Source organism: Papaver somniferum, unplaced genomic scaffold (assembly GCF_003573695.1).
Source record: "Papaver somniferum cultivar HN1 unplaced genomic scaffold, ASM357369v1 unplaced-scaffold_135, whole genome shotgun sequence".
Classification (NCBI taxonomy): Eukaryota; Viridiplantae; Streptophyta; class Magnoliopsida; order Ranunculales; family Papaveraceae; genus Papaver; species Papaver somniferum.
The window spans coordinates 7,817,280-7,840,856 of NW_020622713.1; the positions used below are offsets into that span (position 1 = coordinate 7,817,280).

General features: G+C 35.4%; 2 protein-coding genes across 4 annotated transcripts; one reads left to right on the forward strand and one right to left on the reverse strand.

Annotated features, from left to right (window-relative positions):
• The first annotated feature begins 242 nt into the window (after positions 1-242).
• Positions 243-6,779, forward strand: LOC113333997 (pentatricopeptide repeat-containing protein At5g15280, mitochondrial-like). 3 transcript variants are annotated; one of them, XM_026580349.1, is made up of 4 exons: positions 243-4,315; positions 5,314-5,433; positions 5,707-5,980; positions 6,163-6,779. In XM_026580349.1, exon 1 carries the CDS (start codon positions 343-345, stop codon positions 4,144-4,146), a length of 3,804 nt encoding a protein of 1,267 aa, XP_026436134.1. In that variant the 5' UTR covers positions 243-342; the 3' UTR covers positions 4,147-4,315; positions 5,314-5,433; positions 5,707-5,980; positions 6,163-6,779. The 3 variants fall into 3 exon arrangements, with proteins under 3 accessions (XP_026436134.1, XP_026436136.1, XP_026436135.1); XM_026580351.1 differs by having other exon boundaries at positions 5,707-5,725; XM_026580350.1 differs by lacking the exon at positions 5,707-5,980.
• A 195-nt stretch (positions 6,780-6,974) lies between these two features.
• Positions 6,975-8,491, reverse strand: LOC113333999 (thioredoxin-like 1-2, chloroplastic). Its single transcript, XM_026580352.1, has 4 exons — positions 8,159-8,491; positions 7,874-8,056; positions 7,605-7,769; positions 6,975-7,505 (listed from the first exon to the last, which is right to left on the reverse strand). The coding sequence occupies exons 1-4, from the start codon at positions 8,384-8,386 to the stop codon at positions 7,242-7,244; spliced, it is 840 nt and encodes a 279-aa protein (XP_026436137.1). The 5' UTR covers positions 8,387-8,491; the 3' UTR covers positions 6,975-7,241.
• Positions 8,492-23,577: the final 15,086 nt, after the last annotated feature.

The window sequence follows — 23,577 nt, forward strand, 5'->3', positions numbered from 1 at the left end:
TGACGGATGTAATATGGCCCGACGCTTGATGATCAACCGCCCACTTCTTTTCCCACAGTGAAAAAACGTGTTTGGCCTTTCACCTGGCTCCACAAAACTTTTCCATTCACACATAGCTATAGGAATTGCCCTAACATCTCCACTAAGGAATATTTGTTACTTTATACATTTGGAAAACATTTTAAAAGGCCTATCCAAACACGGGTAAAATAAAAATATTGAACCAGAAACCAACACTTACTCTTTGCTTCAAAAAGAAGAAAAGAAAAGAAAAAAACACTCACCAGTCAAAAAGAATTGGTATGTTTCGAACAACAAATTCACTCAGTATAGTGTTAATAGATGAGACGAACCCAAATACTCTATCAATCGTATCTTCATCTTCACACACTACAACAAATCAAGTTTCTCCATTTCCAGGTTTGTATTTATTCCCAAATTTATTCCATTAAACCCCACTCTGATAAACCCTTTTCTACAAACCTAGAATTTCATCATTCTAATGAAAAACCCATCTCATATACTGAATCTTCAGACCTAATTAACAAAACCCACGCTCTGATTAATCCTTCTGTAATTGTAAAATCTCTTTCTCACAAGCTTTCTTATCTCTGGGAGAATCAGAAAAATGAGAACTTTGTTCAAGTTTCATCTCTTAAAGAAATTCTTCTAAAACTCTCTGATATATCACCTGAATCTATACGTAGGTTTTGGCGGGTTTCGAGTTTGAAACCTCATGATGTTCATCAGATTTTATTGGGTTTCAATTTTGATTCTGGGAATTTTGAAAATGAAAAGAAAAAGGTGGGATTTTTATGGGAATTGTTTAATCTTACTTCTCAGGATTTTCAGCATTTACCAGAATCATATGTTATCATGGCTTCCATGCTTATCAGGCTTGAGTTGCTTAAAGAAGGTGAGTCTGTTCTTAGGATTATGGAGCCTTTGGGGGTTTTATCAGGTTGTCATGACATCTCCAGTAAATTGATTGAAGGGTATGTTAGGACTAGAGACTTAGAAAATTCAGTTTCTGCATATAATTGGTTGAGGAGTCGAGGTTTAGTCCTGTCTAATTTGTGTTATGAAGGTTTTATTGAGCTTTTGATTGAAATGAACAAGATACAAGTAGCATATAAGGTGTTCGTTGATATGGTTGATGTTGGGATTGGACCTAATGACACGGGGAAGTGTGCGTTAGACGTTATTGTAAAGTCATTGTGCAAAGAAGGAAAGATTCAAAAAGCTAGAAATCTGGTTAAGAAGGTTATATCATCTGGTTTCGAACCTAGTTATGGAGTAGTTAATTCGATAGCTAATGGATACTGTGAAAAGAAAGATTTTAAGGATTTATTGAATTTTTTGAGTGAGAGAAAGTGTGCACCGGATCCGTCAGTTTGCAATAAGGTTTTACAATCTCAGTGCAGGGATTTTGGTACAGAAGAAGCTTACTTGTTTATGAGGGAACTGGAGCATTTAGGCTACAAACCTGATGAGATAACATTTGGCATCTTTATAAGTTGGAGTTGTCGAGAGGGGAAGCTGAAAAATGCTTTTATTTATCTTTCAGAACTTTTATCTAGACAATTAGAACCTGATATTTATTCTTGTAATGCTCTCATAGCTGCATTGTTTAAGGAGGGCATGTGGAAAAATGCGAAAGAAGTATATGATGAAATGATTAGAGGAAGGATAGTACCTGATGTATCTACTTGCAAGGTTCTCTTAGCTGGTTATTGTAAATCTAGACGATTTGATGAAGTGAAAGAAGTTATTAAGGAGATGGTGAATCATGGTTTGATTCAGTTATCTATGGTAGAGGATCCACTGTCTAAGGCGTTTACAGTTTTGGGTCTTGACCCATTGACGACAAAAGTAAAAAGAGATAATGATGCAGTTCTTTCAAGAGCAGAATTCTTCGACAATCTTGGAAATGGTTTATATCTAGAAGCAGATATTGATGTGTATGAGAAGACTTTAATGGGGGTTTTAAAAGATGCAATGGTATCTGACTTTAACCCTCTGATATTAAAGGAATGTGATCTCCCTGATATAAAAGCTGCACTGGTGTTGACAGACGATATTATTCGTCGAGGGAAGCAGCCATCTTTGTCTGCATTCTCTGCACTGGTGAAAGGCCTTTGTGAATCCGGCTTGCGTTCTGATGTTGTTACGGCTATCCATCTGTTAGAAGAAATGCCAGACCATGTTTATCGGTTGGATGTGGAAACTTTGAATTTTCTTATTCGAGCTATTAGCAAAAGAGATCACTGTCAAAGGGGGAGAGTACTTTTGGAGGGGATGCACCAAAGAGGCCTGATAGTTGAGAAAGAAACATTCGGGGCGCTATTTATTGGCTTCTGTAAGAAAAAGAGCGCAAAAGAAGTTCATGAATTTTTTGAGCTTGCTCGAAGATATAAATGGTTGCCCAGCTTGAAGGAATACAAGTCTGTTGTACGATATCTATGTCAGCAGGAAATGTTTCAAGAAATGTTAGGGATTTTCGAAAGCATGTTAGATGCAAATAGTCACCTAATTTCTGATCTAACTAATATGTTCCTTGAAGAGCTTTGTGATTTGGGTTTTTCAAGCATCGGCCAAGCTCTTGTAGAAGAAGTTCTAAGATGGGGATTAGTCCTGGATTGCACAGCTTACAGTCATCTAATAAGAGGGTTTTGTCAGGAGGGAAGATTTCTCGAAGCCTTTTCAATTCTTGAAACTGTGGTAGAAAAGGGCATTACCCCAAGTGTGGATGCATATGGTTTGTTGATCTATCAGCTATGCAGGTTCGACAAATTGGAAAAAGCTAGGGCTTTGAAGGAGATCATGTTGAGAGAGAAATCAACTGCATCTTTATCTGTATATGGTGCATTTGTTGATGGCTTATCCAAGAATCATCAAATTAGCGAGGCAACCCTCCAATTCCAAGAAACGGTGGCAAAGGGAATCTACCCCAAAACTGGGACTTATAATGCAATGATTCAGGGGTATTGTCGAGCAGACAATATGAGAAAAGTAAGGGAACTGGTTAGTAACATGGTTAGGAAAAATATCTGCATCTCTATCTCGAGTTACCGTGATTTGTTGAGACTGATGTGTTCTCAAGGTAAAGTGCTTTGTGCATTGAGACTGAAAGATTACATGGTGACACAAGGCTATTCTTCACTGCATATCTTCTATAATATACTGATCTTCCATCTTTTAAGAATTGGGAATATCTTACCTGTTACATCACTTCTAGACGAAATGCACCGGAAAGGCCTTCACCCTGATGAAATTACATACAATTTTCTCGTGTATGGCTATTGTAAATGTCGAGAGTTCCCAAGATCAATGGATTTTCTTAAGACGATGATTGATAAGGACCTAAGACCGAACAATCGCAGTCTGAAATCCATGATCACTCATCTTTGTAGTCGAAAGGAGCTCGATAAGGCATTGGAGTTGAGTAGAATAATGGAAATGAATGGCTGGAATCATGGTTCAGTTGTTCAAGATGCAATTGTAGAAGGTCTTCTCTCTCAGGGTAGAATTGCGGAAGCTGAAAATTATCTTAACCGAATGGAGGAGAAGGGTCTTATTCCCAATAAGATCAACTACGATGTACTGATCAAACAGTTTTGCTGGCACGAGAAACCATATAAGGCAACTGATCTTCTGAACGAGATGCTGAAGAATGGAAACCTCCCGAACTCTACCAGTTATGATGCTCTCATCCATGGTCTCTGCACCAGCAAAAAGTTTGATGAAGCTCTCGATTTACATGCGGAGATGCTTGGTAGGAATTTGGAACCGAGTATTAATTCTTGGGAAATTCTTGTTCAAGGTCTTTGCACAGAGGGGCAAACTGTTCAAGCTGAAAGGCTATTACAAAGCATGCTTCAATTAGGGCAAACTCCAAGCAGGGCTATCTTCCAGCATATCATTGATAGGTATTCCTTAGAGAATCATCACAGCAAAGTATCTGACCTTTTGAGTAAGATGCAAGGAAAAGGTTATGTACCAGATTTCAACACTCACTGGTCACTCATAAGCCACTTAAGTAATTCAAAAAAGGAAAATGGCGAGAGTGGAGGCTTTCTGTCAAATCTTCTCTCATTGAGTGGGTTTTCAAGGAAGAAAAATTTGAACGCCAAAGTGGAAAAATAAGCGTACTAAATTCTAATGCCACTGAATTTGGCACATCTCGTGGAGCAGCTTGCAACGCTGACTGGCCCAAATGATTATTCCAGTAAATTGGTAAAAATGATGTGTGGCCTGGGAAAGTCAAAAGATCAGCAAGATTGTGCTGCCTCTGCAAATGGATTCAATTGGGAAGGTAAATTCATTTTCTTCAATTTCAATTTTTGACTCTCTAGGTTGTAGACTCGCTTAAAAAGATTTGTTTCCATCTCAGGAAATGGTCTTTGAAAGATCAAACATCAGTCTTCGAACTCTCCCTCTAAAACCACAATTCTTTCTGGTACTCTTGTATCCTTATTTTGTTAATTTTCTGTTTTGGTTGCTGTTTTTTGTTTTCTGGTTAGGGTCTTGTGTGATAATTTGTTGGACAATCGATTGTGATTTTTGGTAACTACTTACTACTAAATGACTTAATAATTAAGTAGACAGGCTCCACCACTTGATCATTTTTTTTATTGATCATTTCACTTAGTACTAAAACCACCATTTGTTCATGCTGTATTCGTCCTTCAAATCCTTTGTATGGATGGATGCAGGTGGCGGGGATAAGATTTTTGTCAGACTTGTAATTATACACGCCCCAGGTTTAGGAACTGAATAATTGAAAATTATGTGCTGGAAGGGAGTTTGGACTTCAAAAAGAAAGCGATGATGATAGATAGGGCTAGCATTAAGATAGACAAAGCTACGTATAGAGATGGCCCATAGTTTTGTTTAAATTGTGAGTTTTATTATTGGATTTTCTTGGTTTTGAGATTCTAGAAACAAAAATAACTACCCCGTTGGTTTTGTTTTTATCTTTCTGTAAAACGAAAAAGATTATGGATGAACCATGGCATTAATGATTATTGGTGATTTGTCTGTCGTTTTGTCTGATTTTGTTGGTGCTCACTTCCCATAACTTGGTTAGAGGTCTTCCGAGACCCACTTAATCCTATTATCTTCTACCCGCTTCCTTGATACTCGTGGCTCTAGCTCTGTACACATATCATGGTGTGCCTATTTTTACCATTTGGTAGAATAATTAGCTTCTGCTGTTCTTGTTATTTTCCTTAGCTGGATAGTTTTAATCACATCTAAAGAGATTGATATATAAAGAAAATTGATTTTTATTTTTCTTGTTCTGTTTCGAAGATATAAGGGCTGACCAAGGGAACATTGGGCGACTAATTTGGTGATTCAACATGCCTCCATTAGCAATTAACAATCATGAAAGTATTGCAGCCCTGAATTATACACCAAGCTCTAAAAGAGGTATTAGAACATCACATATTAATGACTATTGGTGGATCATAATAATTTATGTGCCAGCATGTTTAACTACTTGCTATTTTCTCCTGTTGATTTCACTCGAGTAATGGACATGGAAGTTTGGTTTGTAAGTCTGACAGTCAGGTCTTTTTACTTGCTATGTTCTTAGCTATAATCCCAGTTCCCCTGAATGATTTTCTTATGGCGCGAAAAACATGGATGCTTTTTGAATCTAGGTTAGATCACTTACAGTTTTATGGTGCCTTCTTTCGACAGGATTTTTCCTTGCCCCTGGGTACTGCATTGAACATACTACACGTTTGATTAGATGTTTACTCTTGGTTATATTTTTTTACCGAGAGCTTTGGATAGTTGAATTTCGAACAAATCCACAAATTGTTGGCATTGTCGAGCTACTTTGCGTTTGGAAAGAGACATTGAAAAAGTTGCTGACTGATCATATTCGATTTCACAATGTTCACCATCCAAAGGGATAAGATTTACTCTTTGAAGGCTAAAACTGAAACAAGGACTTGTACTAGACAAGACGGTACAACACTAGTCGGCAATTTATTGTTGCCTCTTCTTTTTCATGTTTATCCATGAGAGTTCTGTGGATTTTTGTGGATCTTAATCGCTTGCCACCTCAATCTTAAGTGGATCTCATGTACTGAATACTTATGATGTACTTTAAAGTATAAACCCATCTAACTGGTGTGGTAATTTGTACAGGTTACTTTATAAATTGGCATTGGCGATGGCTGTTGAATTTAGTCATTTCGTGGGGCAAACTAGTAGCAGTCGGTTGGTGGTTGGTGAGGACTTCAGGTTCAAGGTTTTCTGAGCCCCTTTAAACGTTTAATTTGTTTTTGAGGAAAGCTGAATACATGATCCAAGCTCATTCTCGCAATATTGGTCAATGAATAAACTTGATTTACAAGGCATATCTAGTTTATCAATAATTTATTGTTAGAGAGTGATCTAGATCATGTTCTTAAACTTAAATTCTACTCATATCCAACTTGGGTTCCCAATTCCTTGCTAAATACTACTAGATCACATAGTTTGCAAGGTGCCTTAAAATTTGTAAAATTTTACTTCAAGAATGTTAACAAACTGAAAAGGGATGGAATTCGAAACATGTGGCTTTAGGTGAGCTCACTCCGCGCAGTTAGCCAGGAGCCTAACTCTCTTGAGAAGAATCAGCTCACTCCGCGCAGTTGGCCAGGAGTGACTCTCTTAAGAAGAAAATCAGCTCTTTGATCATTAAACCACCGAAACATTGCTCCAGTGTGAAATCTCTAGATTACGCAGCTGCTGCAATTGGTTCTCAGAGACAAAGATTTTGCCTAAACAGATGACTAGAATGGGTTTCTCAAATTCCTTCTAACGGAATTTTTTTGCTCGAATGCTACTCGAGCATTTATTTTTATCTAGCATCGTAACCAAACATTGGAAATTTGAACAGCATTTAATCAATTCACATGCTGTGTGCCCATTGAAATTTGCCATTGTTTTTTTGTTCATGCACAGTCAAGCTGATCTGAGGATTCTGAACATAATCCTTCTTATTGAATTATAGATAGAATCACTGCAATACCTAAAATCTTATACAACAATTGACTAAATGTGTAGGCTTAAACCAGAAAACTTGAAAGCCTACTACCTGTGGAAACCCTAAAAATAATAATCACAAATAGATATTTACAAAAAAAAAACAGAAAAAAATGGAGCTGCTTTTAATCACAATAAATACTAATTAGGGATGATTACTAAGCTTAACTCCATTCTTTTCCATTTTCTTCTTCTTCTTATGCCATTAATACTGCAGCATTGTTATCATCAACAAAGATGTTATCAGAAGAAGAACCAGCAAAACCCATTTTAGATAAAACCAATTCTTCAATTGTGGTTTCATTGATACTTCTAGATCTTGAAGTGGAGAAATCAAAATCAAGATTAATCTCTTTAATTTCAGCTAATTTCAACAACTCTTTCTCTTCTAACCCTTTTGCTGGTCCAAGACTACATCTTTCTGTTCCATGTTTTGCTAATGCATCTTTAAATTTCTTAATCTGCAAAGAAACAAAGATAATTAGATAAAGGGGCAACAAAATGAATCAGAAATGAGAAGAAGAAGAAGAAGAAGAGATTTTGTGTTCAGTTCTTCTTACAGTTGCATTGGTGCAGCTGAAACTGCATAAACGACCCTCAGCTCCTCTGTAAAATCTAAAGAACGGAAGTACATGAATGTTGAGACTATAACACATTGGTTTAAGATCTTCATAATTCACTTTGAAAATCAATGCATTTGGATTCTGCTCTGCAATTTGACAAATCTGCAAGATCCAGACCAAAAACAAAAAAAATTAGTCAAAAATTATATAAATAAGAACCCCAAAACTTGAATTTTGAAGAAATTTAGATGAATTTGTCCAAGTACCTTGGGATGCAGAGCTTTACAACCACCACAACCAGGAGAATAGAAATCAAGTATAACAAGTTTATCACCAGCATCTAACAGAGAATGTACTAGTTCTGTAGCTGAATTGATTTCAATCATGTTTGGTTTCAGAGTTTTATCCCACCATCTCATTGAACGGCTTACACACAGTGATGCTTGTGCCTGCAATTAAATCAAATCAAAAAAACAAAATCAGTTTTGAAAGGAAAAAAAATTAGTAAATTGAATGAAAAAACCCTAGAAGAGAAAATTAAAAATACGTACATTAACATAGAAATTTGAAAGAGGGGTTTTGAGAAGAGTCTGTTGTTGATCTGAAACAACAGAAACTTGAATTCCTTTAAATTCGGTCTTCAACACAGGTAATTCAAGGGTTTTCTGAAATAACAATGGAGAAGCCATTGAAGAAGAATGAACAACTTGGGTTCTTCTTCTTTGAAACTCATTAGAACCAGAAAGGAAACAAACCCCAGTTTTCAATGAAGAAGCCATTGATGAACCAATTCAGAGAGAAAAATATTTGACAGAGAAGAAGAGTTTTATGATCTCAGAAGAGAATGGGAGATTGAAGAGAATATAAAAACAGGGAAGAAGGAGGAGGAGTTGGTGGGGTATTATGGTTTTATCTGTTTTGAAAGTTTTATCCATTACTAATCCATGACTTTTTATTTACTGACACCAAGTTTGATGAGTTGTCAAGGACGTTTTGTGGATCATGCGGTTTCGGTTTTTTAGGTTTTGGAGGATAATTTCAGTGGTCCTCGTGAGGTTTACATAAACCCTAGGAGGAGGGTGTTTGGATGGTAATAAGCTTTTCGGAAAAATGACTTCTTCTTTATCGGACAACTGACTCGAATTTTTTTAATTACTATAGAAAACTTGTATGTTGAATTAGATATGTCTCTAATAGGTATAAAATGATGTGCAACTCAAATATCTTTGTGTAAGATCTTGATTTAGAAAGATGAAAACACGTATGATTGGATATTTAATTAGGATCGAGTCAGATTCATATCGCGAGTAAGACCCAAATAAACAAGATGTTAGCTTTGCAAACCAATATTCAACCTCCCATGAAGTAAAATATATTTTGTTGACGAGTCTAAAGAACTATGAAAACCAAAAATGCTAGAAGTAGAAGTCAGATTTTGCTTCTTGCATGCAACCAGAACTGAAAATAATTTCAAGAGTTAAAGCAAAAAAGAAAATTACTTCGTAAAAAATCAAGTTTTTTATTTCGAAAATTATTATTACATCGCACAAAAAAAGTAATTGTTTAAGATGTATCCAAATACCCCAAAAAAAATTATTTTTGGTTCCTTCCGAATGCCGAGGTGACTTTTGACATTTTCACTTTCAAATACCCTCCTACATTGCTAAAGGTAGAAGTTCTCCTTCTGACTGCCAAACATGTTATAGATTTTTGACATTGGATAGTAGTATCCAAACACCGGAGTTATGGCAGTTACTGTTGGTTTGGTAAAACGGCCAAACCGCGTTGCTGACTTGTTATTTCTGCTTCTCAAACCGGATAAGGCTCTCTCGATAATGTGAATTTTCAAAGTACTTTAATTGGAAAATAATTCATTGGTAATTCCAAAATTAGTGATTAGTTTGGAAGGGAGATCTAATGATTTTAAATAAGGCCATCAATTATTGCCCACTAAAATGGGGCGAAGATGAGTAGGATCATTGTCATTCCACCATCACCTTGTACCGGTGAGGAAACATAAGCCATTTAATTTCTAAAAATGAATTATTATCATTCATATCATATTTGAAATCTCATCTTGTTTTGTCTTAAAATATCATTCATTAACCATTTTTCAAAAGTAATACTGTCATTTTTTGTTTTAGCCTAAAAAAAGGCGATACCATCTCTACCCCGGAAACAGAGATGGTACTAGATTTCTAAGTACTTTTAGGCAATTGCATCAATCCGTTTTTTCTTTCTTTTTTCTTTTTTTTTTTTTTTTTTTGAAGGAAAAAGAAAATGCCTCGTAATATGAAATTTTGATTGCATGATCAATTACACCAGAAAACATAAAATAACAATTAGTATTAAATTTACAAATTTCGAAATTTAAAGAAACGAAAAACGAAAATTGTACTAAGATTTTACACTCTGCTGAAGAAGTTGATATCCTGATAATGGTTTCAAACCATTTTGTTTCTTGATCATTGACATCATATATGTCAGATGCTTCCATAAAAAAGAAGTAATATGCCGAAATTGATATCAAAAAGATCAAAATCGGCGTTGTTTGCCGAATTAGATCGTCTTCTTTCATAACATACTTGATTATAATGCAGCACCACTACCAGAGAATGCCATTAAGGCTGTTAGATAACAAATCTTGATAGCATAGATATGACATCAGACCCATCAGAAACATACAAACCTAAAACCTAAAATCACAAAAATCGTGATTTTTTTATTGAAAGCATTAAATGCTATTTATACAAACCCATACCTATTCGGAAAATCTGATATCCCAGATTATATCCGAGTAAATCTAGATTTGGAGATGAAGAAGATCGAAGAAAAGAAGTTTTCGATAATTATTTGGGAAAAACGATTATGTATAGAGAAAAAAAGAGAGGTTTTTCACAACCACTTCCACTTCATCAATCCGTCTTTGAAATGTATGGAATTAGTCCCTAGAAGTAACATGTATGATGACCACACCCCCTAAACAGGACTTCCGGAAAAAAGAAACAAAACTTCAAAATGCATTTACCAGTTCGAAGTCTGTCACCATAGATGGCATTTGTCGGCATGGCGGAGCTACATATTGATTTACCTGGCTTAAGGCTAGTTTGGTATTGCTGTGAATTTTAGAAAAGCGCTTTTCTGTTATGCTTTGTAGTGCGTTGATGTGATGTGCTGTGGAAATAAATTGGCATGACGTTTGGTAAATTATAATTTAAAAATGAAAAGGTGAGGGTACCCAAATATACCTCAAGCTTTCTCCGAAAGTGATTGTCTATGGACAGAGTCGACACAATACAACTAATCGGGTCACACTTCGTGTGATCGTCTATGGATACGAGATCGAGACAATACAACAACGAAGTATGTTTACTTGATACAAAGGTTCGGACTTAACCATACACAGTAGGATTGCTTATCAAGTAAATAGGAATTAACGTTTGTGTAATTTACTTTAGTTATAATAAAACAATTATAATGTGGAAAATAAAAGTAAATGACACGGAAAGATTTTGTTAACGAGGAAACCGCAAATGTAGAAAAATCCTAGGACCTTGTCCAGAATTGAATACTCTCAGGATTAAGCCGCTACACAAAATTACACCAACTTCGTATAGTTGAGACCAAGCAACTAAACCTATAGTTCACCTAGTTCCGTCTGTATTCCTACGCCTCCAACTTATAAATTAGTAACGTACTTGGAACAATTCATTTGGTTCCTATTCCAAACAGTAAAGGAACAACAAATCTGTTTGGTATCAACTCTCTTCAACCAAGTGATATGAGTCAAACAAAGAATCTTCCGTTTATCTTAACATAAACTCCTTCGTCAGGTCCTTAGATCTACCTTATGTTCAATTACCGAAGTAATCGTTTAAGATTAAGCCAACAACACTCTTAATCCAAAGAATTGTGTTGATGTCGATCTACTCAATTAATCAATCCAATCTACCACAAGGATAAACCGATTATTAATTGGATCCTGTTTTACCAAAACAAGTATTGTTCACACTAAAGATTATAAAACCCAAGTCAGATCATCAATATCTTCTTTGTCTTCAAATGAAATCCTTAGAACATATGTAAACATTGTTCCCTATGATGAAATCCTCACCTCATGCCCATACATAATCGCAATAGCATTCAAATGATTATGACGATGTCTTATCTACAAAGTTTAATGGTTAAGCAATAAATCTCGTATTGTATTCCTTAATACTATGTCTATCTAGAGTTCAAATATGCTTCGCAGTTATGTTTTTAATATGCACGACTTGAAAAGATACTTTAGGGAATGAAACAGTTCAAGTCAAATATCACGAACCTCAAGTGGAAGGATGATTGTTGTCGTTGTAGCTCCTTGCTTCTTCACATCTTCAAGACTTCGCAATACTTGTAATGTCTCATATCCTAATACTTTCAAGCTAACATATACGAAGTTGACTCTAGTACATAATCAAGCGACTCTTAACATGAGTTTTTATTCACTAAAACACTCCCACCAAACTTGACATACCAACGCTTGGTAGGTTCAGCCGAGCCATGCTCTAACAATCTCCCCCTTTGTCAATTTTAGTGACAAAACTCTTACATCATATGGATAAACAAATTACAATAATTCATTACACATCCGCTTGATTCCCGATTCAACGGCATAGTAAAACTGCTTACATTCAATCCTTGAAAATGTCGTTGTTGACATTATAATAATAAAGCTATTACTCCCCCCTAAGGAAGATAGGTAGATATTCAATCTGCACGTCTTTGTTATACCAATTCATATGACATGTTACTCCCCCTTAGTCTGTGCTTTCACTCTTTCGTTAGATAAACATTCAAGCACCATTGTTCTTTTCCTTAGTGATACCAATCAATATAAAATCAATGCCAGTTCACCTGTTTACTCCATATATTTATCCCCCTTTTTATCACAAAAATGACAAAGAAACGAAAAAATAAAGGACAACACGAAAAGAATCTTACAAATCTCAAAATAGACTTGCAAACCTGTAGAGTTAGGCATGAGGGTTCCACACATCATGTTCTGATAACCAATACCAAAATTGAAACTACGAGTAGTTTTATTTTGATATGTTATCAAGGAAACAATTGTCCGAAACAATTTTTCCAATTTAGTTTAGAAAACCAAAAATCAACTAAGCACTTTAATCACTTTGCTAAACCGATTGTTCAAAAACAACCGCTTAATTCGATAAGACCAAAATAAAGATAAACTCTATTGTTCTCATCAGGTTCTAATTATCCATAAACTTAGACCTTTCAATTTTAAACAAGGCAAGTACTAGGTTAGTTAACTAGTATTTCTTGTTAAGGAATTCGATTAGACTTGAATAACTGAAACCTCACTTCGATAAGTCTAACAAAGATCAGAATTAACTTAGTTTCTCTTATCCGGAATTGAATTGGACTAAACAACTCATCCCGTACACTTTTTATTTCGTTAAGCCATAAATAATTCATACAAACCAAAATAAATCAACTTGCATAATTATTCACCTCAACCGGAAGCAATTGAAACAACATAGACATTAAAAGCACCGAAATTTTGTAAGCCTAAACAATTGATACCATACAAAAGCAAGATAACAATAGTTTTTCTTAACTGGAACCAATTGAATCACACACAACATCCATTGTACCGAAATTTTGTAAGCCTAAACAATTGATACCACAAAATAAAGCAAGATAACAATAGTTTTTCTTAACCGGAAGCAATTGAATCACACATCCACACACACATCATGGAATAAACATCAATTGTACCAAAATTTTGTTAAGCAAAAGCAACAAATATATATATATATATATATATATATATATATATATATATATATAATATAAACTCAGGATTTTCTTAAACAGGAAAACAACTAACTAACAAGATTGTTACCTCAAATTTTGCATCCACTTCTCCAATATGTTTGCATCTTCTTCCAGAGAGAATTGATATCGAAATATCATCACGTTGTCATCCTTATGCCAAAACAAAATAATAACAACAACCCTCAACCTTTACTAGAGAAAGGTTGAAACCCGGTTTTAACAATTGCAAGCAAGAGTTGAAAACCGTCGAAACACATATGCTTTTATGCTAAACCAAAACCGATTCAAAATATTGTGACTTTTTCACATATTGTTTCTACCAGAACCCCTCATGATTCTTTGATAAAGCCTACCAACATGGGCTAGAACCTAATCCTGCTAAACCAAAAAGTCACCCAAACCATAAGGGTTTACAATATATGAGATCGAATATTAAGGTAGTAAATCCGAAATTAAACATCACATAAACATACATAGCAATAAGATAAAAGCATTCAAGCACAATCTATGTAAACCGAAAACTATCACAAGAAAAATTACCAATCAAATAATTTTATTCATAGTAGTTTTATTCATTAATAGACCAATACAATCAATGAAAGAAATCAAAAATTGATGTTTATTAATCTTCTCTCTAAGTTCTTGTGAATATTGCATTCAAAAACTAGATCCAAATTCCTCTGAGCACTTCCCCTTTCAATAATATTTGTTCATCTCCAGCAATTGAGAATGAAGGTTAGCTAGTACTTCTTTTGAATCCTTTATCATCAGTTCATGATATCTAATACAACCTTTAACAGAGTGAATCTGTTTTCTTAGAGAGTCTTGAGAGTTATCATGAAGATGAAGATCATGAGTTTCAGTTACAACTGATGCACAGAGTGCTAAATCATCAAAGGATGATTCTTCTTTTACCGATTTCTCCATTGAAATATGATAGTTTTCTTTCGGACAGGAAGGAGATTTATAAGATGGGAGAAAATCAAGGAATATAAAAATATTTGGTTTAAGGAAACCGAAACTATTTTTCCAAAAATAAGAAATATTCAATATTTTTTCACTAAAGAAACAAACATGAATAACTTGCCCTGATTTATGCTTCCTCACAATCAGAATTTTGGGCAACAAGTGAGGATGCAAAACTCAACACAATCAGCGTGTGTTGAGGTGAGAATTATTCTCACCATTCTTAGCAAAAACATCCTTAGGATGATTTATCAACACAGTGGACTGTGTTTTCTTCTGTTCTTCCTCTCTTTTGTAATTGCGAGAGTTTGCAATCATTTTTTGAAAGCCAAAAAATTTACTAGTTTTCCTTATACCTTTTCTAAGGGATTGGATAAGTTTAATTTCGCAAAGGATTCTAGCGAGATTATTTTCTTCACATGAAGAACTTGTTGTGTCATCAGAAAAACTGGTTTCCGATTCTCTTGGTATTTCACCCAATTTTTCTGGTTCAGATTCTACCATACAGGATTTATCTGAAATGGACTTCAAAAGGTTTTCAAGATCTAGGCTTAACCTTTTATTTTTCTTGATTTCCAACTCAAGTTTTTCTAGGAGTTGATTAGATTCACCGGAATCATCACAATTAGAGTTGGCAAGAAGTGCATTGCAATTCGATATTTCTTCATTGGATTCTTCCTTAAAAATATCATCAAGAGTGGAGATATACGCCCTATTGCACTTTCTAGTTCTTCTGTTGGGACAGTGTTTTGTCACGTGTCCGAATCTATGATACTCGTAGCATTGAACTTCATCATTACCTTTTTTATGACAAACAGATAATGTATCAGGAACACGTTTATCAAAAGATAAAATGTTCTTAAACCGTTGTGCTAAAAGAACAATAGTTGAGTCAAGCTCCTTTTCAACAGGTGCCTTTATCTCTTGGCAACGTTTTTCAGTGTGATTCTTCAGCAGAATTTCTCTGTCAAAGATCTTTAACTTTCCTACAAGAGAGCTTCGAGAAAATGTAGAAAGATCATTCCCTTCTATTATAGCATGTTTCTTAGACTCGTATCTGGATGGTAACGATCTGAGAATTTTACGTATTATTTCTTTTTCAGGTATTGCCTTTCCAAAGAATGCGTTAACAATCTCAGAAAGTTTAGAGTTAAACTCATCGAAAGTGACGTCCATATTGAGATATTCCCATTCAGATGAAAGGGAAAGAAGTCTAGCTTCTTTTCAGATTCATCTCCCTCAAATACGGTCTCAAGAATATCCCATGCTTCTTTAGAAGTTCTACAAGCCAGCACATGATGTAGAAGATCATCACTAACTGCATGTATAATGGCGTTCAAACCATCAGAATTTTGTTTTGAAAGAATCCTTTCTTCAAGGGTATAGGACGCTAGCCGTTTGAACTCAGACTCCGAATAGTCTATCGGATGTTGGTATCCGTCTTCGATTAATATCCATGTATTAAAATCTCGGGATTGAAGAAATGCCTTCATATCCGATTTCCATAATGGATAATTAGTCCCATTAAATCTTGGTGGAACGTTAACTGAATCACTCATTAGATTCATTCTTATAGGTTGGATCACACCAAACACAGATTGTTAGATCTTTTCGTGTTTGCCTGCTCTGATACCAATTGAAAATGCGAGGGTACCCAAATATACCTCAAGCTAAACTTTTCCTACCTATAAGTCCTTTCTCCGAAAGTGATTGTCTATGGACAGAGTCGAGACAATACAACTAATCGGTTCACACTTCGTGTGATCGTCTATGCATAGGAAATCGAGACAATACAACAACGAAGTATGTTTACTTGATACAAAGGTTCGGACTTAACCAAACACAATAGGATTGCTTATCAAGTAAATATGAATTAACGTTTGTGTAATTTACCTTAATTATAATAAAACAATTATAATGCGAAAAATAAAAGTAAATGACACAGCAAGATTTTGTTAACGAGGAAACCGCAAATGCAGAAAAACCCTGGGACCTTGTCCATAATTGAATACTCTTAGGATTAAGATGCTACACAAAATTACACCAACTTCGTATAGTTGAGACCAAGCAACTAAACATATAGTTCACCTAGTTCCGACTGTATTCCTACGCCTCCAACTTATAAATAAGTCACGTACTTGGAACAATTCCTTTGGTTCGTATTCCAAATAGTAAAGGAACAACAAATATGTTTGGTATCAACTCTCTTCAACCAAGTGATATGAGTCAAACAAAGGCTCTTCCGTTTATCTTAACATAAACTCCTTCGTCAGGTCCTTAAATCTATCTTATGTTCAATTACCGAAGTAATCGTTTAAGATTAAGCCAACAAAACTCTTAATCCAAAGAATTGTGTTGATGCCGAATCCAATCTACCACAAGGATAAACCGATTATTAATTGGATCCTCTTTTACCAAAACAAGTATTTTGCACACCAAAGATTATAAAACCCAAGTCAGATCTTCAATATCTTCTTTTTCTTCAAATATTCTTAAATCTTCAATAAAAACCTGCACACAATCACTTGAATTTCTTGTGATCAATCACGCACAGAACGGAGTCTGTTAACAATGGATTATCACAAGATCGTCTTTAGAACTAACAACAGTCTAAAAATCTCTGTCGAAACTCTGAACTAGTTTGAGTGAATTATATCAGAAGAAAAGATTCTCAAGAATAAACAAACTAGGTGCAATCAGATTTCAACCACCATTAGTCAATCAAATCAATCGAAAACAAAAGATAAACCGCAATTATCTAATTTCCCACCAACGGTACACGCTAGAGCTTCTCAATCCCAAAGAAGACTTTAAACTGAGCGGCTGTAAGATATTTCGCCTAATTTGGTTACTCTCCTCTCCTAATAGGCGGCTACACCAATAACAACAACAAAAGAGGAAGTATGTTGTTACGAAGGATTAGTTTGCTAGAAAGGCAAACTTCAAGTATTTATAGACAATGAAGTTTGGACACCAAGGAATTTTCAAAACCGAAAATATTCTCAAGATATTTATTAAAGCACAAATTCGGTTTTCATAATTCCTGGAAATGCTCTGTCCAAAAATAATGATCGAAATCTCTCGGAAAATCTAATTAGTAAATGCACATTACCAATTCTGGAATTTCCCTACAAAATAAAATTAATAACCTTAATTAAAAGATTTTTAATTTACTTATGTTTCGATCCAGGGATTCTCTTCCCTTAGCCGTTAAGGAATATCTTTGAAAAATTAAAGAAATAAACACTCATAGCACGTGTTCAAAGTATGTCGACATCCTTACTTTGTAAGTTCTCTTTCACACTTACAACCTTGAAACCGATTTGCCACACTTCCAAACAAGTTTAGAATTGGTTCATCTGACTTTCAAGAACTATGCGATTGATCAAACCAATATTCAATCACAATCATGGGTTTAACGGTTCTACCAAAACAAGTTTCGGTTCTACCTCCATGTGAGTACTGTGCATAGTCACACTAGCTTTCCAAAATTCGGTTGCCTAGGTACTAGGATCGGTTCCCCACATATATATAGTATCTAACTTATATGTGTTGCACATGTCCATAGGATCGCTTCCCCTTTGCCTAAAAACGTGTTGCACATGTCCATAGGATCGGTTCTCCTTTCTGCTATAAATCTTACTGCACCCCATACAAGGATCGGTTCCCCTTTGTGATGTACTGCACATCTTACTAGGATCTCCCCTTTCCCATAATTGGTCAGACAAAACACAAACCCAATCATACCATCTCAGGTGATTACTTAAGATCGGTTTCACTAATAAAAGTCATACCAATACATAAGTCAGGCCTTTGTGAATAGTTCTACCAAGAACACAAACAAGTTGTGAGCGGTTATACTCAATCACACATATTGGTTGTTCATAAGATATGTAATGAATAACAAAACCAATAACACCTGGAAATTTCCTTTTCGGTTCACAAACAAGTTTATGAACTTACTTCCTTAGAACACATGTAAACATTGTTCCGTAGGATGAAATCCTCACCTCATACCCATACATAATCATAATAGCATTCAAATGATTATGGCGATGTCTTATCTACAAAGTTTAATGGTTAAGCAATAAACCTCGTATTGTATTCCTTAATACTATGTCTATCTAGAGTTCAAATATGCTTCATAGTTATGTTTTCAATATGCACGACTTGAAAGATATGTTAGGGAATGAAACAGTTCAAGTCAAATATCACTAACCTCAAGTGAAAGGATGATTCTTGTCGTTGTAGCTCCTTGCTTCTTCACATCTTCGAGACTTTGCAATACTTGTAATGTCTCATATCCTAATACTTTCAAGCTAACCTGTACGAAGTTGACTCTAGTACATAATCAAGCGACTCTTAACATGAGTTTTGATTCACCAAAATATGACAACCAAACTTGACATACCAATGCTTGGTGGGTTCAACTGAGCCATGCTCTAACAAAAAAGCACTGTGCAATTAACAAACTGTAAATTCTGTTTGGTAAACTGATATTTAAAAGTGATGGTGATATAGTTAATGACGAGAATAGACATATTTCAAAAATTAGTTTTAAATACAATTTTATTATAATAAATTATATTTCAAACTTAATATATTTAATAAATATAAGTAATATTTATTTTATTATTTAATAAAGAATTTTATGATTATGGTACATTATGGTTTGCTTAGAAAATATTATTATGTTAATATTTATAATAATAAAAGAATTTACACTAAGTTGTTAGAAAGGGTAGGGAGCCTAGCAACAATTTGCGCTCCAACACCTTTCTGAATAGCTAAACCTATCCTATGAAATAAAGAATTGCCCACCTTATAATTTGCATCATAATTGGCCAAGCATCCTATTTATTAAAAAAAAATATTATTATTATTTTTTGGACGGTTGAAACATATCATCTTATTATAAAAAGGAGTCATCCAGGGCATTTATCGAAAAGAAACCAAGATGTCTATTATTTTAGTTATTATTGTATTTATTATTTTAAATAAAAAATGAAAAAAACAGAGAAATAAAATAAAAGTTAAAAATAAAATGTTAAATGTACAATATTTAACCTGGCGAGATTGGGGTATACCCAAACTAATTGGGGTATACCCAAATTTATATGGACATGTGCCCTTACTAAGGGGAGGTCAAAATGTGGTAAAGTTACTTTAATACCCCTGCACTAATTAACTTAAAACTAAACCCTAAACTTAAAAACTAAAAACCGTTTAATCTTCTTCTAATTATTTTCTCTAATCCCTCTCCTTTTCTCCTACATCTTTTTCCATCCACCAAAAATGGTTCGATCCATTAGTAAGAGAGATTCAACAGGTAACATGAGAAGATCCAAATTAGAGGGAAAAGGTAAGGAAAAAGTTGGAACTAGTAAACCCGAAAATCCAATCCCTGAGAATGTTGAAAAAAACATCCACCCTTGAAAAGAAGACTGTAAGTGATTTCTAAACTCAAACCCGTTATTCTGATGTGTTGTGTGATTGTTATATAAGGTTAGAAGTCGCAAATTTTGATTTTCAGTGTTTTTGGTCGGCAAGATCGATTCTTTAAAACCACGTCGGCTGTTGTTTGTTGAGTAAGCGCCGACAGGGTATTAGGATGAATAACCTGCCGACTTTTCATAGTGGCCATTCCGACTGTTAGAAAAAACCCAGGGCCGACATGTTATCCAATAACAAACCCTGCCGACTTTTTTCTTGTCGGCATAGTCTTAGATTTGTACCATGCCGACTTTAGGTCATAGAAACCTTAATTTCCTGAGTTAACCGTCGACATTTTTCTTAAATAGGACCATTCCGACTGTTTATTGGTCGGCATTGTAGATAAATAAAATCCTGCCGGCTCTTTGGTAGCCGGCACTGTTATGTTTATCGACCATGTTGACCAGTAGATGACCAAACCATATGAAAATTTGTAACAATTTTCATCTCTCTCCCGCTTTATGTGTATGGGTAAGTGGTGAGGAATTGATTATTTTTATCTGAGAAACAATGAGAACAGTAAATAATTCTTCGCCATTTCCCCATACACGTAAAGTGGAAGGGAGAAGAAAATTGTTATCCAAATTCATGAACGCGTACCGACAAATATTGTATGTTCAACAATGTTGCTTGTTTTCATATCTCTTATTTGTGCACTGTTTAGTTTCCCAGAGGAAAAAGAAAAAGAGGATCCACCTTGTTCGGTTACTGCAAAAGAGCTATTACAATTTATTGACGCAATTTATCCCAATTTAGAAGATCCTAAAGATGAAACTGAAAAGAATTTCCCTGTAAGAAAGTTACTTCTGAGGGGTAAGGAAGATCCTGAAGAATTTTTAAGGTTTATGGACAGTCCTAGCAATCTCCTCAACTATCAAGAATGCAGATCATCATAGGAGGAAGAAGAGGAGGTTGATCCAAGGACTTTTTTCAGGGCATGTGATTACATAGGTCCATATAATGGAAAAGCAAAAGTTGATGCTGCTTAAAAAGCTAGTGATGGTGAAGAAGCTAGTGATGTGGAGGAAGATAACAACAACAAGAAGGATCCATGAAATTCTTAAACTTTATTATGTTTCACTTGCTTTATTTAGAAACTTAGATTGTGGTTTGAACTGTTAGTTGTTGGTTTTAGACTTGTTAAACTTATGTTAATTTTCAGTTTCAATTGCTTTAGAAGTTATTCTTTTTTGTGCGGTTTTAGAAAAATTTCATGTTTTTCTTAGTCGGCATGGTGTGTAAATTATACCTTGCCGACCGTATCAGGCTTTTACATGCCACATGCTGTCAAGGAGTGGCGGTCGGCATGGTTTGAAATCTCTACCTTGCCGACTTAAATGTTAGTTGCACTTTTTAGGTACAAAGTACATGGCTAAAAATTTCAAAATCAAGATATTAGGTGTGTTGTTATTATAAAAGCATTCTCAACTTTATCTTCAACCTTGCATAAAGAATGGAAGTTTCACCACCAAATATTTGTAGTCTTTGTACACTAAGTGGTCATTTTGCAAACGATTGTCCCTTTGAAGGAAGCAAATGCACTATTGAAGGTTGTAAGGGATTCTTATTTCTCATGAAAGCTGCAGTAGGAGATGTATATCAGCCGTATGCTTCAAAATGCACTTGTTGTGGGTCTTTCTATTGGATAGATGAGCGCCTAGCTCCGTATGAAGATGAAGTTGCTAAAATCAACCTTCTACCATGCACAGATCCATGTTGCAACGGTAAGATGAAGCTAATTACCTCGCTTAAAAAATTGTGTACCGGAAAAAGATACTCTCTATGTCCCAAATGTGTTAGGGTTAAGTTTTTAACGTTTGTATGCTTTAATTAAGGTTTGTATCTGATGTATAGTCGATATTGTACTAAAATAAAAGCCTGTTAGTGGAATAATAGTCGGCATTGTACTAAATTAAAAGCTTGCCGTCGTGCATATAACCGGCATGTTCTCCTAATATACCTTGCCGACTTTGGTAGAATATAACATCCAGAAACAACTTTTTTGAGGGAGTTCTTAGCCGGTATGGTTGTCCTCATAAACCATGCCGGCTACATAAAAGCCGACAGCCTGGCAAAACCAAGACCTTGCCGACTGTCCCAGGAAGGTTTTTTCCTGTGCTATCATGCAGTATCGCCGACAATCTGACGAAAGAAAATATTGCCGACCTTGGTACGGTCGACAGGGTCTTGTAAAAAATACAATGCCGGCCAAATGAGTATACACCAAAAAAACCACATCCATTTCATTCATTTGTAGCACTCCAAAGTACATTACACAAAACACGCATGCGATTAGAAAAGTACTCCAAAAAGTACGAATGTTTTGTGCAGTACTCCAAATTACATTACACAAAAATATTCCATAGTTCCTACCATAATCAGTCATCACTCAAATCTATTGGAGGGAGTTCATTCAAATCTCTTGAACCTCCTTTATTCAAATCTATGGGACATTCCCTAGACTCATCTAAAACATTCCAAAGGGTCATGTTGTCCTCATAAAGTTTCATCCATTCCTTACTCTTGTTGTTTGTGAACTTCTCCCAAAAACTAAACCTACAAAGAGGAGGTAATGTACATTCCTTGTTAAGTTGTAGACCAATAAAATGATTTTTATCCACCAAAGCCATGACAATTCTTCTATGCTTGATTTGCTCCACGCAAACCGCATGTTTCGGTGAAAATGCTATAGATAGTCCCTTACTAAAAATGTACCACGCAATTCCACGTATCCGCCAATAGATGGACACACTCCGGCATTCTCAACCAATGCTCCCATTTGACCGGTGCATTTCCCTCCGGGCCTTTAACACTAGTTAGCAATCTTTAAAAGTTGTTTCTTTGTCCTCCATGGAACCTTCTATCATCATTGAGATATGAAACTCCTTGTTGTTTTCTAGTCGGGCGGCCATCTTCTTTCTTATGTATTGGAATTGGGTGAGATTCTCCTCGATCGCTCCACTTAGGTGTCCCAATTGTTGCGAGACAACGTGAAACCCACAATTTCCATCTTTCGGGACGTCGTCGGTACCAATAATGAACTATTGAATAATTTGAGGGAGTTGTACGCGATACTCTTGCAACACCGATTGTACTACCTTCCTTGGACGACCTCTTTTCTTCGCAACATCTCCTTGGCTTGCTTGACTCTCAAGAGGTAGAGTGCCATTTGGATTCAAGTTTGAGACCGTTGGTGTAGTTGAATCCTTCCTTGACCGACCCCTTTTCTTTCCAACAAATTCCACACTTGCTTGACTCTCAAGAAGTGGAGTGCTATTTGGATTCAAGTTTGAAACCATTGGTATAGTTGTTTCTTTCCGCGGACGACCTCTTTTATTTTTAGCCGGCTCCTCCTTGTATTGCGCCTCAGTATAAACATGTACGGATGGATCGCACTTTGTACTCAAATGCTCTCTAATTTGTTCCCTTTGGGATTGATCGCACTTTGTACTCATATACTCTTTAATTTGATCCCTTTCGGATTGATCGCAATTTTGTAGTCAAATTTTTTTTAATTTGTTCTCTTTCTTCCGCCCTCGTCTTTGTGGTAGGTGGTCTACCCGTTGGATCTTGTTTCGCCGGTTCTTGAAGTTCTTCCATAAAAGGGTAAACAATCGGCATCAACTTGTGCTTCATAGTTTTTTTGTCCAACCTATTCAACTTGGGG

Coding starts and splice junctions, on each gene's coding strand:
- LOC113333997 (XM_026580349.1), top strand. CDS start 343: ATGAGACGAACCCAAATACTCTATCAATCGTATCTTCATCTTCACACA.
- LOC113333999 (XM_026580352.1), bottom strand. CDS start 8,386: ATGGCTTCTTCATTGAAAACTGGGGTTTGTTTCCTTTCTGGTTCTAAT. Junction 8,057..8,158: donor TTTCAAATTTCTATGTTAAT/GTACGTATTTTT, acceptor ATTTAATTGCAG/GCACAAGCATCACTGTGTGT. Junction 7,506..7,604: donor TCAGCTGCACCAATGCAACT/GTAAGAAGAACT, acceptor GTTTCTTTGCAG/ATTAAGAAATTTAAAGATGC.